Here is a 17785-nt window from a genome sequence, read left to right on the forward strand (position 1 = left end):
AACTTCAAAATCAAAATTCAAATAAATTCAATTTACCTATTTAAAATTTTTTTTTTTTTTTATTAAATAAATACGTTTTTATGGATATAATAATAATAATAGTATATTACACAAATCAAATTAAATGTACAAATGTTATATGTATAGATAATACAAAGATATGCAACTCCCCTATAAGCATATAATATACTAACATCAGTATTAATGTTAAATTAAAAACCATTTGAAGTGCATTATATACCCTAATTTTTAGCATTCTAAATGCATTTTTTTTCTTTTTGACATTTTAAAAGCATTTTTTAAGGTTTTTTTGTGCATTAAATTCTCAGCCCTAGTGATGATAGATATAAAAATAATCACAGATCATTGTAAAATCAATACATCCGTTTCGAATCTAAAATTAAAAAAATTGAAAATATTGAATTATAAATAACATAAAAAGATTTATTTTATTTTAAATAACAATACGAGACGAGACGTGCCTAATTTATACAATATATAATATTATATAATTGATTAAAAAATATATTGTTTGTATTTAAGATATTGTATCAAAAGTAGATATGATGGGTGATGGGTCCTTATTGCCTTATTGGCTTTGTTCAACATTCGGTGTAAGTGTAATGGTTGATTTTTGCGTATATATAGTTGGTGTTACAAATTTGCCAGGAAAACGGGTAAGTGTGACGGGTATTTAAGATATTTGAAAGTTTTATCACAATATCACGTATAGAACATGCTGATTGCTAATTTACATTATTCGATTAAAATTCATGTATGTAAAAATTCCCGTTTTCCTTTTATTTAGTTTGTTTTTCCTGGATATTTTGAAAAGTATTAGAAGACATTTTCACTTTTGACCCCCTCTAAGTACCAACGAAATCCAATTTACTATCAGAAACTATCCTCAAAGTTTAAAATCGAAGCATATATTCTATTGTCACACAGCCCATAGGCAATAAGGTTATGACAGAGAAAAAATACACATTGTAAAAAATCTATATATTCATATTTCATTGCCCCGTTAAAAATCTAATTTACTACACTATTTATTAACTTAGAGAATTTTGTTTTGTAGTAAAGGAGAGCTAAGGAATGCCTATTCAACAAGCAAAGACTAATAATATCAAAATAGTGGCAGCCCGTCGGGGATTACATTATTATATTGTTATATCGTTGATAGTTGTTTTCCCTCCAATATTCGGCGGCAACGGCTGACAACAACACATACAGACAACACAGACGCACAGTGAACAAGAAAATACGCGCGCGCGCTTTATTGCGTTGTTGTCGTTGTTTAGCCAATTAAGCGGCTACCGCCATGATATAAAAAAAATATATGGTAACATCGTAAAAACTATAGTTTTGTTTCAGGTGAGCGCGACACTACGCACCCACCCAAAATTATTATTATCAACATAAAAGCATACGTCACACCAAAGAAAAGAGTGGCCATATGTGTGTATATATATATATAGTAAGTTTGTACTGTTTGTAGGTGTATATTATGCGGTCTATGCGACGTGTATTTTCACTGTTATTATTTATATCATTGCCGTCGCGGTAATCACAAAACCGGCGGGCGGGGCGCCACGTGACGTCATTGTCAGCCCGTCCGCCCATCAGTCTAGTCCGTCGGTCCTCCTCCACCGCGGCTGCACCGATCACGGACCGCCGACCGCTGTAATACTGCTGTAGCGCGCGCAAAAACAGTCCGTAAGACCGTAACTGTGTCGGCGCTTCTCCCGGTCGGCTTTTGTTGTACGCCTGATTTCCCGCCATCCGCTAAAAAACATCATCGTCTTTCGTGTGGGTTCCTGCCACTTACGTTCTGTTTTCCTTATTTATAACTCATATCTATTTACACGAGTGATATACGCGTACTACAATTACAGTAATACTAATAACAGTATCAACGATCTGTATTCCGAGTATTCTGACCGTATTCGTCGTGTTCGCTGCCGCCGTCGTCGTTCCGTATATTCTTTTAGATTCCGTTGTGGTTCGGTGTTACACTCACGCACTAATTCATTTCCGTTTTAATGCGTATAACGTCTTTTATTAATTGAGCACTTATCGCTCGTCCCGCAATGGTTATGCGCTCGTCGTCGTATCCGTAGTAGGTAGTACTTCTGGTTCTGGTCGCTACAGCACTCCACGCTCCACAGCGGTAGTAACACGACTAATAAACGTTGCTATGGGTGTACCCGTGGGCACAAACGTTCCGGACGATGACATCTACAACACTAAGTTCTTGGACCTGTGCAAAGGACTCAACTTGGACAAGAATGCTGCCAGCCGGGCATGGGAGACTTATATGGCGGTCAAGGAGAACTATTCATTAGATGTATGTATCGGCTTTATATTTTATCTGCTTTGTAAATTGTTTCTTCTGAATTATTGTCATAATATAATGATTTTTTTGTTATTTCATAATATAATTTTTTTGCTGTAGGGGGATCCAAGTCATTGGTTAGCCTGTGCTATATATGTGGCATGTCGTAATGTCACTGAACATACAGTTGGAGATAGTGAAACATTGATTGAGGGCAATTTAGTTAGCTTAACGCGACTTCTCCGTTTGTGTAATATTAGGTAACTATTTCTAAACAACTGATAAAATCAATCATTAATTTTATACGACTGTCAATTGTCTTTTTTCCTTAGTCTTATACACTTTATCGGTAAAAGCAAAAAATGGGCTGATATGATTAATATGCCACCAGAATTGCGTCGTAAAATAGATAAATTGGAAAAAAACTTTGCTGTTTCAATGGTTATATTCAAAAAATTTCAACCAATATTTGGAGCTATGTTTAACATGACCAAAGACGAACAAACAAAAACTCGATATTCTAAAAAGCAAAAGTATGCTTTTTCATTTAATAATTTATTAGTAGCTATACTATTATGAATAACCAATATTTATTAATTGAAAACTTTCTTTTAGAGTGACGTGTTCAGCATCTAAACTTTTCGAGTTTTGTTGGACATTGTTTGTAGTTGCTAAATCTGAATTCCCAGATTTGAGTGAAAATTTAGTTAACTCGTATCATTTATTATTAGCTTGCTGTGATTATGTATATACAAATGTTCTTATAGCCGATTTAAGAGATATATTGAATAAATCATTTGGAGGTAATTTTTTTAGAATAAGAAGTATTAAATTATGAGTAATAAATAAATAAATCATTTTTTTTAGGCCTACCCCATGATTTTGAATCTACTTCTTATGTTTCACCTTCAAAGCCTATTTGTGTAATTGATTATTTGTGTCAACAATATGATGGTATTACTACTGATGCAAAGGTGATTAAAGAGTACTTTTGGAAGACAAATCTTAAAAAATTGATTGAAAGAAAAGTAAATATTTTTTCTTAGTGTTGATTTTTTAAATTTTTTTACTTAATTAATTCAAATTTATTGTTTTCAGGTATTAAAAGGAGATCCTGATTTAAATTTACTTTTGGATGTAGTTAATTTTGATTTCAATTATAAGGCAATCAATAAACGTTATGAACAGTATGTCTTGAGTGTTGGCGAATTTGATGAACGAATATTCCTTTGTAAGAAATTATACTGAAAACGTTTACATAATACATTAATTTAAATTACTTCTATTTCAAATCATAATAGTCCTTATGCCTTCCCAACCTATTTCATGTACCCATTTATACAGAGTACACAGAGTTAAATAATTAAAAATGTTCTTATTTAAATTTTGATTTATTTAAACTAATATTTCCAAAAAAATAATAGAAAATAGAAAATGGTAGATTTCATTTAAAACATATTATTTTATATTATATGCCACTACTTACTCTTTTGACAAGTATAGATGGAAATTTTCGTCATTTAATATGTATTTTCTAAACCTAACGTATTTTCTCATAATTAATGTATTTTGTTCTTTTTAATATTAATAGAATAATAAATACATGCATATTATATTATTAACATTTTTATTTCATAGCTGAAAATGCCAATATTGAAATTGGCGCATCAAATGAATGTACAACAGAAGATTTAGCTAAAGAAATGAAAAACCAAAAAGTATTATCATTTATTGAAATGACTTTTTTGAGTTGAATTAAAAGTTTTATATTTTATATATTTTAGAACAATTTATTTAATCAACAAACACCACTTACGGGACGAAATCATTTAAAACCAAAAATTGATGTGTCTGATGAAAGTACACCTGTGAAAAATGCTTCGGAAATGGTATTTAAAATACAATCAATTTTAGCAGATTGCTCACCTTATCCATCCGATAAATTATACACGTTGCTAAAGTAAAGTATATTTTAAAATATAATTTATAGGAAATTTGTTATACGTTCTTTTTTTTCTACAGGTCATGTTCAACAACTTTAAAAAGTGAAATCGAAGATCTAATTAATATGTTAGGTATTAAATTCTGTTCACAATATAGTCAGGTAGATCATAATTCTGCATTACATAATGATTTTGCTGAAAAAAGATTGATTATGGCCAAGATATGGTTTTACAAGTTGTTTGAAAATATTATTGCTAAAGAAGCAAAAAATCCTAAATATGATATTAAAGTATGTATTACATTACATTAATGAATTTATGGATAACTTATATATTATACTCTTTCACATTTAAATTTTTCTAGAATTTAATTTGTCATACTGTATTTCACGAGACTCTTTTTGCATGCTGCTTAGAAATGGTTATATTTGCCTATAATTCACAACGTGCATTTCCATGGGTTCTTAATGCTCTTCAAATTCATCCTTACCATTTCTATAAAGTAATTGAAGTAATTGTTCGTGTTGAAGATAAATTACCTCGAGATATGATCAAACATTTGAATAGAGTATGTTTTTTATATGTAAATTTTTGTTACTATCAAATGAATTGTCTTATATTTTATCCTACTCTTAATGTTTGTAGGTTGAAGAACAAGTCTTGGATAGTTTATCATGGCAGTCTGAAAGTCCATTGTGGGATTTAATTAATAAAAACAATAAGTTGATTCCACATTATGATGATATTGCTTTAGTTTCTGTAGCCGGTGGGGGGGCACAAGTGTCCAATTTAAATCACAAAATTGAAAATAATCGTTTTGCACATAAAGGTAAGTTTTCTAAAATGTTATTTATTAACTATATATCTGTTTGTGGTTTAATTACAGTTTCATATTATTTAAATTTATAGATAGCCCAGTTTCTGATAGATTTATCTCTCCAGCACCCGGTCAACAACATATTAAAATGGGCAAACAAATTACTGTTAATGAAAATAGACAATACTTTTCAGTTTCATCAAGAAATAATGGTGTTTCAATACCTACTGGTCCATTAAAAAAAATTGGTACTTTAGGATTATTTTTCAGAAAGGTTAGTTATTTTTTTGTTAATAGTTAAATTATTTTTTTTTAAGGATTTTGAACAATTTTATTAGATACTTAACCCAATATGCAATAATATATAATTTACATTTGTATTATCTGTTTCAATATGTATATATCAGGGGTTGATCATTAAAAAAACTAATTTTACCATTATCGGTCGATCACATAATAAAAAATCAGATAATGTGGAATATATTCTCAAATAATTATTTTTTGTAGCTTGGAAAATTTTTACTCATCAAACAAATCTATTTTTTAAGAAAGTCCTCAATTCTCCTGAATATTGATCACCAGGGACTTAAAATTAAATAAAAAATATTTTATTAATTAAATAAAATAGGATTAAATATTAATTTAAATTCAAAGTGGACAACAGACAACCAGCAGCTTTGTTGATAGCATTAATTAAATTTCTTTGTCTACATCTATATTATAAATTAAGACATTATACATTATAAACTATTTATATATATAATATCTATACCAGAGGTATTCAAACTGTAGGTCGCGACTCCTAAGGGCATAGCGGGATTTAGAAATGAGGGCTGTGCTAAAGAACTGGAAACTAAAATGAACCAAGATTTGAACATATTATGAAACATACACACAAGCTCACCCATCTCACTAAATTTTAGTTTATTTTTTTTTATTAATTTGTACCTATTTAAAATATTTTATTTCATTTTTTCTATATTATCTATTTATTTATTCTACATTATAACAATTTAAATACATAATATACCTAACCATTATAACCATTGTTTTTTTGTCATTACTAATTGGTAGCTGTAAAAATATTGTGAAGAAAAAAATGAGCCATGGGATGAAAAAGTTTGAATACTGATCTATACTATTATGTCCCATTTGTTATGGCTTTTTGACCTATTAAGTAAAGTCCAATGGTTTTGGACATTTTTGGTGTAATACAGTTAAAATATTAAATTTGTTTTTTTTCTGAATAATATAAAGTTAGTATGATGTTATTTAAAATATACAATTTGTATCTCTAAAAGCATAGTTAGACATATTGTGTGACTTGATGACTGTCACAACTGCGAGTAGAATCATTGATAGCGTTAAATTTTGGTTATGAATGGTTAATTAGTATTAGTTTGTTCTAAAGATATGTACAGAAGGCGATGTTATATAGATTCAAACCACTCTTTCCTAAATAGGAATATAGGTATATAGGGTGATTCTTTTATCATAAAATACTCATTATTTCAAAAAGTAATCATGTTTTTGAAAACATTTTTTTAAGTAGTTTCAAGTTGTTAAAAAACAACATTTTTATTAAAAAAATATATTTTTAAATATTTTATCCTCATATTTTTTTTAAGTTTTTTAATTTTTTAAATGACAATATAGAGTTTTAATTTCATATTTCAAAGCAGAATAATTTTCTGAGTATTTTTCTACATAAAAATCAAATTGAGGATGAGTAATTTATGAGTTATAAGTATTTAAAGTTTAGATACGCGGAGTGGAGTAGTACGGAGTTACCCCGCAAATTGTTTGTCCACTATTTTGCTTGTCTAAACTTTAAATATGTAAAACTCATAAACTACTCGTCCTAAATTCGATTTTTATATATCAAAATACTCAGAAAAATATTCTGCTTTGGAATCAGAAATAATAAGTGTTTTGTGATAAAAGAATCGCCTTGTATGAAAACATTTTTACTTATACATACATAGTAACTTTTAATTTTTAATTTATATTGGTTATGAATTTTAACTTGTATTTGCCTCAGAATATTTTTTGGCATGCCTGACCACTATTATTTATTTTTAAACTATCAATTAATTAATAAAAATAACTTCAACGTTGAATAAAGTACTTGTATGTTTATAATAAACGTATTAAAAAGCAAATGATGTACATAAAATCAAATTTAAATTTATTTTTTCTTGTGTTTGATTAATCCATTAAGTTAATATTTATCTGTTTTTTCAGTTTTATAATTTGGCTTCAGTACGCATGCAAGATTTGTGTTATCAATTGAGTATTAATGATGAAGATTTAATGCGAAAAATTTGGACATGTTTTGAACATGTTATTATTGAGCATACAGATATGATGCGTGATAGACACTTAGATCAAATATTGATGTGTACCATTTATATCATCTGTCGAGTAAGATTAATTTATTTTGCTATGAATTCTGATAAACATTTTAATGAATTATTATAGGTGGTCAACTTAAATTTGTCTTTTCAAGCAATTATGAAATGTTATCGAACTCAACCTCAATCTGCTTCACATATATACAGAAGTGTCTTAATTACTCCACGAAATCCTAGTCAAGGTATTGCAAATATTATTTTTGTTTTAATATTTTATATATTTTTTGTTATTATTATTTTATTTTATAATTTAATAATGAATACAGTTATTATTTATTTAAACACCTGTGTAGGCTCAAGCACAATATATAAAATATAACATAATAAATACAGTTTGTATGTAATAAGAATTAAAGAAGAGGAAAAAAATAAAAATATCAACTTAATATCAGAAAATAAGAAAACTATCAATTAGTTAAAAAATAAATAATTTAATCTACCAACTATAAAATATTGTGACTGCATGATTTCTGGAATGTCTTTTAAAATTGCATTTTCTTTTTAATATACTATTGTTTAACTTGAGTAAATTGTAAATAATTACAAAAACTTATTCAAGATTGATCTTTTGAAAAATACATTTTTTCTGTCATTCTGATAACATTTTCATGATGTGTAAAATGTGTTTAATTAGTAGTAATAATAGTATTATTTTATAAATAAAATTAAATGATGATTTATAATAGTAATTTTTTTATTAAGTATTTTACGCCATTATAGCTATATTCTCTGGATTAAATTCCAGTAACAATAGAAAATGTTTAATGTATTACTTTACTTTAATTATTATGTTCCTTTGATAAAAGATGTTATTTATAATTAAATTAAAAAAATAATTGTTTTTGTTTGTAGAACACATAGAAAATAATGGAGCACAGCGAGATACTGAACAACGTATCGATCTTATTAAATTTTATAACACTATATTTGTTCAAATAGTTCGAGATAATGCTTTAAAATATTCTACTAACAGTAATGTAAGTAATCAAGAATTTTACCTAGAAACTTATTCTTTTATTTTTAGAAAATTTATTATCTTTAATCATTATTTTATTGATTAGAATGATAATCTTACACTATCTCCTTTACCGGCTACTAAGACTCAATTGCAATCACCAACCACACGACGAGTCAATGATCGATTACCAATATTTATACGTAAATTGGAAGCTCAGGCTAGTCCAATTAAATCACCAATCAGGCCATTGAGTTACTGTATAAATCAAAGTCCTAAAAAAGTAAGTAAATTAACTTATACATAAAATAAGTTAATGAAAGATTTTTTATTTGATATTACATCTTACGTGGCTTAAATTGATTAAAATACTTGAATAGATAAAATTTAATATAGATCTTCATAACCAGCCTTATATCTACACTTTACTTTTTAAGGGGTTTAATGTTTGATATTTAAATGAATAATCAAATATATTTTCAAAGTAATTTACTAGTGGTCACATATCAATGCTACGAGTGTTTTAGAATGATTAACGCTTTTTAATTTTTCTATAAATCTATTTAATTTTAAAAGAAATATTTTATGTTTGATATATATTGTTCCATTACAAGTTGAGGCTTAAGTATGAAACATAATAACATGCATATGACTTCTATTAGCTCGGCATGCCCTGACTGTCAATTAAATTAATTTTTTTGTTTCTAAATACTTGCTCATCAAATTTTTTGATAACCTGTTGAATTTTTGCTTGAGATCCAATAAAGTTAGTTGTTTGTTTTCATATTTCATGTGGTTATTTTTTGGGGGCTTCATCAAATTTCAGTTCTAAGAAAACAGGTGTGTTACTTAATTATGAAATTATGTGATTATGTGTAATATAAAAAAACAAGAAAATGTAGTGTTTTTTTAATAGTTTCACTGGATGTTTTCATATACTAGTTTGTAACAGAAAAGTTATAATTGCAAAAAGTTTGTCTCAAATTATAATATTAAAAGGTGTACTAGCTTTTTTGTTAGAAAAAACATTGTAAAAACAAAACACTCAAAGCTCCGATAAGAATCTATAATATTATGAGATAAAAATAATTAAATCGTATGATTATATTTGTTTATTAGAATTTAATATTTTGTTTAATTTTGCTTAATTAGGATCTAGAAAATATAAATATGATAACAATGCGAGCAATTACTAAGAAAAGAAATATATCTGATGGACACCACGATGGGCCAATTGTAAAACAAAAAACTCCTTCTCCTCCTGTTATAACCAAACGATTACAAGGTCTATTAGAGGAAAGAATGGAACATAATACTGATAAGTAGTATATTTAATATATTATATACATCTTCAATTTTCTATCATGTGAATTTTTCTCTAGTGTTAAATGATAAATTAATTAATTTATAATTAAATAAAACCGTGAATCAGTTAAAAAAAAAATCAACATTTTAATTTGTAAGTGTTTGTCCTAAAATTTTTTTTTAGGTTTTGTAGTTTTATACCGTTTCATAATATATATAAATATATATTTTTTTAAACATTTTTCCATTTTATTAATTAACAAAATGTTTGTGTTTGTTTCAACTTAAATCTCACGTTTGGATAAAAATCCAATAAAAATTGATTTTAAGTGTAGGTCACAACTTCAATTCTATGATCATTCAATTTTTGACCAAGTAATTACACATTTAAAGTGTTAATTAAATAATTTATTTAAGAATAATATTAATTTAATGCAAAATTTTTATTTTGATAATGTCAATTTTTCATTTAAAACAGGTTGATACTCTGGATCTCATTCTCATTTTATATTTCTTGTTATTTTCAATGTTTTTTTTTAAATCTTTATTTTTCATCCTTTATTACAATTCGCTTGTATTAGTTAATTAAGATATGTAGAATATTATTTTCCTAAATCATTTATATGATGTTTTATCCAAACTGTGTCTTAATGCTTAGTGTGTTTAATGCTTATTTATCACTTTAGAGATGTATTGTTTTAATATAAATAATACTTTTCTAGTATTTTTATATAGGATTTTATCTATTAACAAACGCCTCTTTTATTAAACGTTAACCTTAATATTAAAATTTAAGTATAGAATTATTTAGTGTGATTAGAATATTATTTTATGAATGAATCTGAATGTTTGTATTGGGGGTGTGATTAGATTAAATAAAAAAGTTATAATAATTTTAAATTGAATAAATTAAATTATGTTTCCATCACCAAAAGCATTTATATAATATGTAATAAAATATATAATAGTATAATTTTTAGTTTTTATTTGAAGTTTTGCATGTTAGAGCATTAATACACTTAAGTATTAATAACTTAGGATTAAAAATAATTTTACAAGTAATGATAACACACATTAATAAGTGGTATTTTATTTTTATTATGTGCATAATTCCTTTAAAGTGTTTGAGAATAATATAATTTTATTGGTTTGAAATACAATTTCTAATAAATTAATTAATTGTTGTTTTTAGTAATTTTAAAAATAAAAAAATACTATTAATTTTAATTTATTAACAACCACTTGGCTTGTTGTATCTGAATTTAAAAATTTGTAATTAAGTATATTATAAATTTATAACCTATATACTTTTATTTTATCATTATTTTTAAAACAAAATTAACATTTACTCAAAATATTTATATTTTTATTAAATAGTTCCAAGTTATTATTTTGTTTTTGAAATAATAACTTATAAATTATTTGCTATACAAAAAATATTAGGATTAAATATTAATTCTTTACAAGTGTATTTTAAATTAACCTAAAATTTTTATTTTAATACATGATACATTTAATTTTTAAGATATTCTGATTATACTATTTTAATTGTTCCAAGTTATTAAATTTAAAAATTTAAAAATGTATGTTCTAACATTGAACTTTACAAAAATTATAATTGAGAGAATGTAGTGAATGCGTATTTTAATATTTATTTTCTAAAATACAAAAATTTTAAATATATATGACCTTACAATATGAGGTATGTTTATTCTTAAAAATACTTATCTTCCAATTTAATAATTTGAAATTAAAAACAAAAATTTTTATTTTACGAAAATATAAATTTTTTTTGTTTGATTATTTTTTTTAATCTCATATTTTATAATTTTTAGAAAATATCAATAAAAATAAAAATCTGCATCAGTGTATTGGTTTAACTTTTACATTTGTCCCATCTATTTTCATAATATTTAAACTTTATTGATCAATTTAAAAATAAATTATATGTCAACAAGATTAGTACTTGCAGAATTAAAATTTGAAATTATATAGTCGATTAATATAAATAATTTACAACTTATATAAATGTTTGTGATATGATTTTACTTGTTGGACTTAAGACTATAATAATGTTTTATAATTATTTCTTTTGTCAAGTTATTCATAATATACTATTTATTTAAAAAAATTGTTTAATGCATTGTTTGTCTAATGTATATTATATAATTTGTCTTAATTTATTCAATTATTAGTTTTAGTTAATAATTATATAGCTATGATATGTTATTCAACGTTGTCTCTCTTTTTATTAATTTATTGAAAATGCAATATATCTTTATATTATTTAAGTTAAGGTTGTTTTGACTTAATAACTGTAACAATTAAATAATGTTAAATAATAATTAATTGCACAGGTTACATTTTTGTGTGTATTGGATTTAGTTTTTGATTGTGTGCTAATATATTTTACAGATTTACTGTTAAAAACTGTTTTTTAATATTTACAACTCCTCAGACGATGATTTTAGTAAAATGGTATTATGTTTTTTTTGTCAGATATAGAAGCCTGAGTATACAGGTGGATACAGGGTCAGAACCCTGGAGGTTAGTGGTTTTTTAAAGAAATTCCTGCAAGGACCTGGTTACAATTAATCTAGACACCTATATGAAATTCATTATGTATATACAATTTTATTTATTTATGTGTGGTATTTAGATATACATAAAGATGTAATACAGTTTCTCGTAGCCTACATTTAACTTTACTTTATTCATCGCCACAATCATATTATAATCTGTGCGACAATTTTCATATAAGATAGTACTGACCCGCATTTAATTTTCTTTGCCCTGCCTACATGGTTACATAGTTGTCAAAAGCGACCGATAACGCTTACTCTTTTTTGTTTCAAAGTCCATTACTATCACGATCATAAAGTAAGTCTTAGAAAATTACTCTTACGGTAGGAAACTGGGGACTACTGATGAGTGATGGGGAAAAATCAGTGAATATAATTGCAGGGTGACACAATAGTAATTAAGTCAACAACCTACCACGGAACATAACGCTACAATATAATTTGTATCTGACCGGTATGTTATAAAGTTATAATTTATATTTTATGTAATATTTAAACTAATACTCAACGTTTACGAGTGTCCCCCTCGAGATATTTTTTGTATGATGGTTACCGCCATTATAGTGAACATTATAATCATGTATATTGTTGGTATGAAAGTTGACCTTAACAATTGAAGATTATCATTATTTTGTTACTTTATCGATATCATATGTATATTATCTTTCCTAAAGTTTTTTATTATCTCAGTCATCCGAGTATTGTACTGTTCGGCTTTCTCGCCACTAAATGTTAATAAAAAAAAAAAATTAGCTCCTGTTTTAAATTAATATCTATAATTATAAGTTTTAATTTTTTTCTATCTTCCATCTCAAAACTTACCAATAATATACTTAACATTAAAATATGTAACAAAATAAATTTACGATGCTCCAGCTTTACAAAGCCTCAGAACGTGGTTAGAAATCTGACTGAAAATTGTCCGGTCGACGTCGAATATAAAGGAAGGCTTTATTGTTTTATATATAATATAATATATCCGCATAGCATCTGATAGTCCTTAATAATATTATTAAATATTATAAGCGATATCTTTATATCTACTATATAGTAGATACGATACACATTTTTCAAAACAGAAGAATAATCGTATTACAAATTAGCACTCTCCAACGATATCACGTCTCGTATCAAGTCAAAATGTACAAAAAACTGTTGACACAATCAAACAATATTCTGCAATATATTATTTAGTCGTGAGGCTTCAACTTAGTCTATTATACAACATATAGGTTATAGCTTATAGGTAACTAACGTATAAGTTATATAGGCCATATAGCAGGGATGGCGAACCTTTTGATAACTGCGTGTCAAATCAAAATGTTTGATTTTATTTTATTTGCTTCCCGTGTCAGAAACTTTTCAGACCTTTTTTTGCTTAAAAAAATAATTAATTAAAAATTAAACACATGAATATGATTTTATTTGTTGTACGTCTTTCATTTTACGAGATTAGGAAATGGAAAGTACAGATTACGTCGATTACGACATTACGTTTATAATAATATATTACGATAATAAGTTAAAAATAATTTCAAATTATCAGTAATTATTTTTGGAAAACCTTTTTTTGAAGTAAAAATTATGAATTATATTTAAATTGGCGTGTCACTGAGTGACACGCGTGACATAGGTTCGCCATCTCTGCCAAACAGGCTTACAATTGACAAATTATCTCCATCACCTACGTTGCAGGCTGTACGGGTTCAAAAGAAACCACGCAATTCTTCGTAAGCACGAAACGAGGCTTATTCGTCATCTAATTATTAGATACATATAAGGTCTAAAGATAGAAAAGTATTAGATATCTCTGGAAACGTGCTTGGTTGAAGATTTTAAATTCAAATAAATGAGATTAGAATAGAATATCTTTACTAGATATAGTATATGATATAGCCATATAGGTACCCATTGGAACACTGATTGCATCATTTTGTTAAGTATGCAATAACTTATAGAATGTAAAAATGTTTATAATATATTTCTATTATTATATATAATTTAAAAAAGTAAGAATTTAGCTCACAAATATTTTATCAAAAATTGAATAACGCATGTATACGTCTAAATATTTGGGCACAAAATTGTGGTTCAGTTTTGTATCTTCTAGAACTAGATAAATAATAAGTTCAAAGGTGAAATGCATACTTTTCTTATTAGGATTTGCGTTAATTCTTTACTTCATGAAAAACTCGTGCAGTTTCTACAAATAATCAGAAATTACTTTTTCGCCGACATTATAAATCTTTATTTTAGAAAGCAACAGCTATGTTATCAGCGAATTTTAAGATTGTCCATAAATTCTTATGTATCTGTGCAGGTAGATCGTGGACATAAATTGAAACAATATAAGAGCTAAGACTGATCCTTATTTAGATATCAATATTTTTGACAGTCCTAGCTCCATCTTATTGTTGCCCTTGAAAACACGGTACCTTGATAGCACATGTCGACGAGATTAATAACTTTTCATGTTATAACTTTGGCAAACTTGGCGACTAACAAATTATATAAATAATTATTTGCAATTGTTATGAGGTGAATTACAGTATGAAGATGTGAGTAATCTATGAATATTATCTAAAAGCAATAATAATTAAGTTCAATCAACTCTATTAAACGTTATATCTTATAAAATATTAAATTAATATTGAATTTTTGATTCCTTAATTAAATATTTATATTGTAATTGTATATTATATTATATTATATGTCACTATACGTATATTGAATGATTTCTATTTTTTATGTTTTTGAAAAAAAAATTTCCTGTCAAAATAAAACTATATATTTGTTAAGTTTTTACTTTTTTGAATTTAGTGATAAGCGGAGCAGTAGATCAAAATTTTGCGCGATATCCCCGTACCTCTCCACTCCGCTCACATGAACTTTAAATACTTATAACTCATTAAATACCCTTCCAAATTTCAATTTTTATTAATCGAAATATTCTGAAAACTATTTTAATAGAGAATATGAAATTAAAAAGTATATTGTTATTAAAAAAATAAAAAAGCTTAAAAAATTATAATAATAAAATATTGTTTTATTTCGACTAGAAAGTAGGTAAAAAAACTAATTTTAACTAATTTATTGACGCCAATGGCAATTTTATATGGAAATAATATAATAAAATTACATGATATACACGTGCAATAATTATACAACTAAATAATTAATAACATACAATAAAATCTTAATGTTAAGGCATAAATGAAAGCTTTACATTAATGAAACGAACAAAGAATGGTTATAAACTTATAACTGTAAAAAGTGAAATGAGGAGGCGCATGCAAAAGAGAATGGTTTCTGTTATGATAAGTATAATAGGTACACAAAATTTAATATTTAATAAAATATTATTTGCATTTAAGTAGCCAATGAGAATGGATGAAATGAACTTCACGTCAACATCAGAACGACGATAAGAAAGCGGAGGTATGTTTATGTGTGGCCGAATAAGTGCGTAAGCGTAAGGTTTGGTTAGGTAAGCGTAATCGTGGAGCTGGTGGTCAATTTTTAGTTGGTATAAATAAGCGGTTCAAGAAAGAAATTATTTTGTTCATGCTCATATAATCTTAATTGATCTTTAGACGTTGGCCAATATATAGCTGTATTTATATACTATATTATTATATACCACTTAGTTTATTGTTACTTATCATTGGTCAATTCTTACCATAAATTCAATTTATGTTAATATTGCAGTTTTCTGTAAATATTCGATATAAATAAAAAATAAATTGAATTATTTGTAATTTAATTTATGGTTTAAATAAAATCGATTAATTTGTGGATGGCGTATCGTTTATTATATTTATTATGTAATAGAAAAATATTACAAACATGAACTCTGCTAATTGAATATTAGCATTAAGCTGTGTTTGTAGGTAGGTACATATAACTACACAAGTTAATACAATACTATATACTCTATGGCATGCAGGGTCACTAAATGGCGGCTCGCGGGCCGCGAACACATATGTGTTATTATTGTAAATTATTATTTTTGTTAAATATTATTGGTTTTTAAATAATGTAAATATGTACTTAGAATTTTGATGGCCCACGAAAAACTTTCAGATCTCTAATGTGGCCCTTCAAAGATATTAATTGGGAACCCCTGCTCTATGGCTCTGTCCTATCATAAATCCTTAAAATCCTTTGAGCTATTGTAATGGTAAACATCAAATGTGAAATGTTACTAACAAATAGTTGTTTACCAATTTCACAAAATACGGAACTGAATCCTATACGGGCTATACGCCGACTGTAAATCATATGAAAAGTGTGAGCCCTTTTAACGGGTAAATATTTCTATTTTATAACATGCACACATATAATATATGTTTATATCTGTTGTGAATTTGTGATCGTGTAACTTTTGAACAATTTAACCGTTTTCAATAATAGGCATATAAAATAATTCCTAGAGACTTAGATGATGTTATAATAATAGTTTATAACTTTAACCTCTATAGGCTCTAAGTCAAATGAATCTAAGAAAATAACGACAATGTAAAAAACGTCAAATGCATTTAACTTTATAATTCCAAATATTAGTTAAGTATAAATATATTATAATAAGTCAATTGATAAATTAAATAAATAAATAGGTAACAATAAAAATAAATTATAGATATTGAATAATAGATGCTATTATTGCTATTGCTATTAAACAATTTGATACACTTCTTTCTCCATTTAAATATTGTTCACATAATTTTTTGAGTTTATTTTGTAATTCGGCATATATTTAAAAATAATTTTTTATGAAGACAATTATTTTAATAACTTTTAATCAAAATTAACGTTTTTTACCTGATTTTTTACCGATTTTCAAAGTCAAATAAGTACCTATGAAAACAATTTCAATGATAACATTTATAATTTACAATCATAACTTGCTTTCTAAATTCTGGATTTATTCTTGATGTAAACACATAAAACTGAATACTAATTTTTATAACGATATACATTCGATTTACATCGGCTTTTAAACAAACATTTAATCCGTGTTCAGCCGTTTGTATTTACATCGAAAATATGTCCAGAATTAAACAGTGGAACATCGTACAATTATTTATTGTAATAACAGTGTTTACACTATATATTTTAATCGAAGCAAAAAAGAAAATGATAAATAGATCGAATTATTTTAGCTCGGGTGATATGTGGTAGACGGTAGTAGCTACAGCAATTTAAACAATTTTCACCAAATGTTTATATTAATTAATAGCGTTATCTATTTATAATTAAATTTTTGAAATATGTTGACTTATTTTATAGGCAGTTGAAATTTTCGATTTGTCTATGTTATTTTTGGAAATCTCGATAAAAAAAATTTGAAACCAAAATTTTTTTAAAATTTAATACAAGGTTTATTATAATAAGTTGTACTTATCATTGTAAAAAAAAATCAAAAATCGTTTGT

The 17785-nt window shown here is 26.1% G+C and overlaps 1 protein-coding gene across 1 annotated transcript; it reads left to right on the forward strand.

Annotated features, from left to right (window-relative positions):
* Positions 1 to 2197: 2197 nt before the first annotated feature.
* On the forward strand, positions 2198 to 10106 carry LOC113560457 (retinoblastoma-like protein 1). The gene is made up of 17 exons (XM_026966337.1): positions 2198 to 2347; positions 2456 to 2595; positions 2668 to 2868; positions 2951 to 3138; positions 3203 to 3363; positions 3434 to 3566; positions 3974 to 4053; positions 4120 to 4295; positions 4358 to 4568; positions 4643 to 4846; positions 4924 to 5107; positions 5188 to 5369; positions 7340 to 7519; positions 7577 to 7691; positions 8362 to 8486; positions 8571 to 8747; positions 9617 to 10106. Exons 1-17 carry the CDS (start codon positions 2198 to 2200, stop codon positions 9788 to 9790), a joined length of 2781 nt encoding a protein of 926 aa, XP_026822138.1. The 3' UTR covers positions 9791 to 10106.
* The last annotated feature ends 7679 nt before the right edge of the window (positions 10107 to 17785 follow it).

The sequence above is a fragment of the Rhopalosiphum maidis genome, chromosome 4 (assembly GCF_003676215.2).
Source record: "Rhopalosiphum maidis isolate BTI-1 chromosome 4, ASM367621v3, whole genome shotgun sequence".
Classification (NCBI taxonomy): domain Eukaryota; kingdom Metazoa; phylum Arthropoda; class Insecta; order Hemiptera; family Aphididae; genus Rhopalosiphum; species Rhopalosiphum maidis.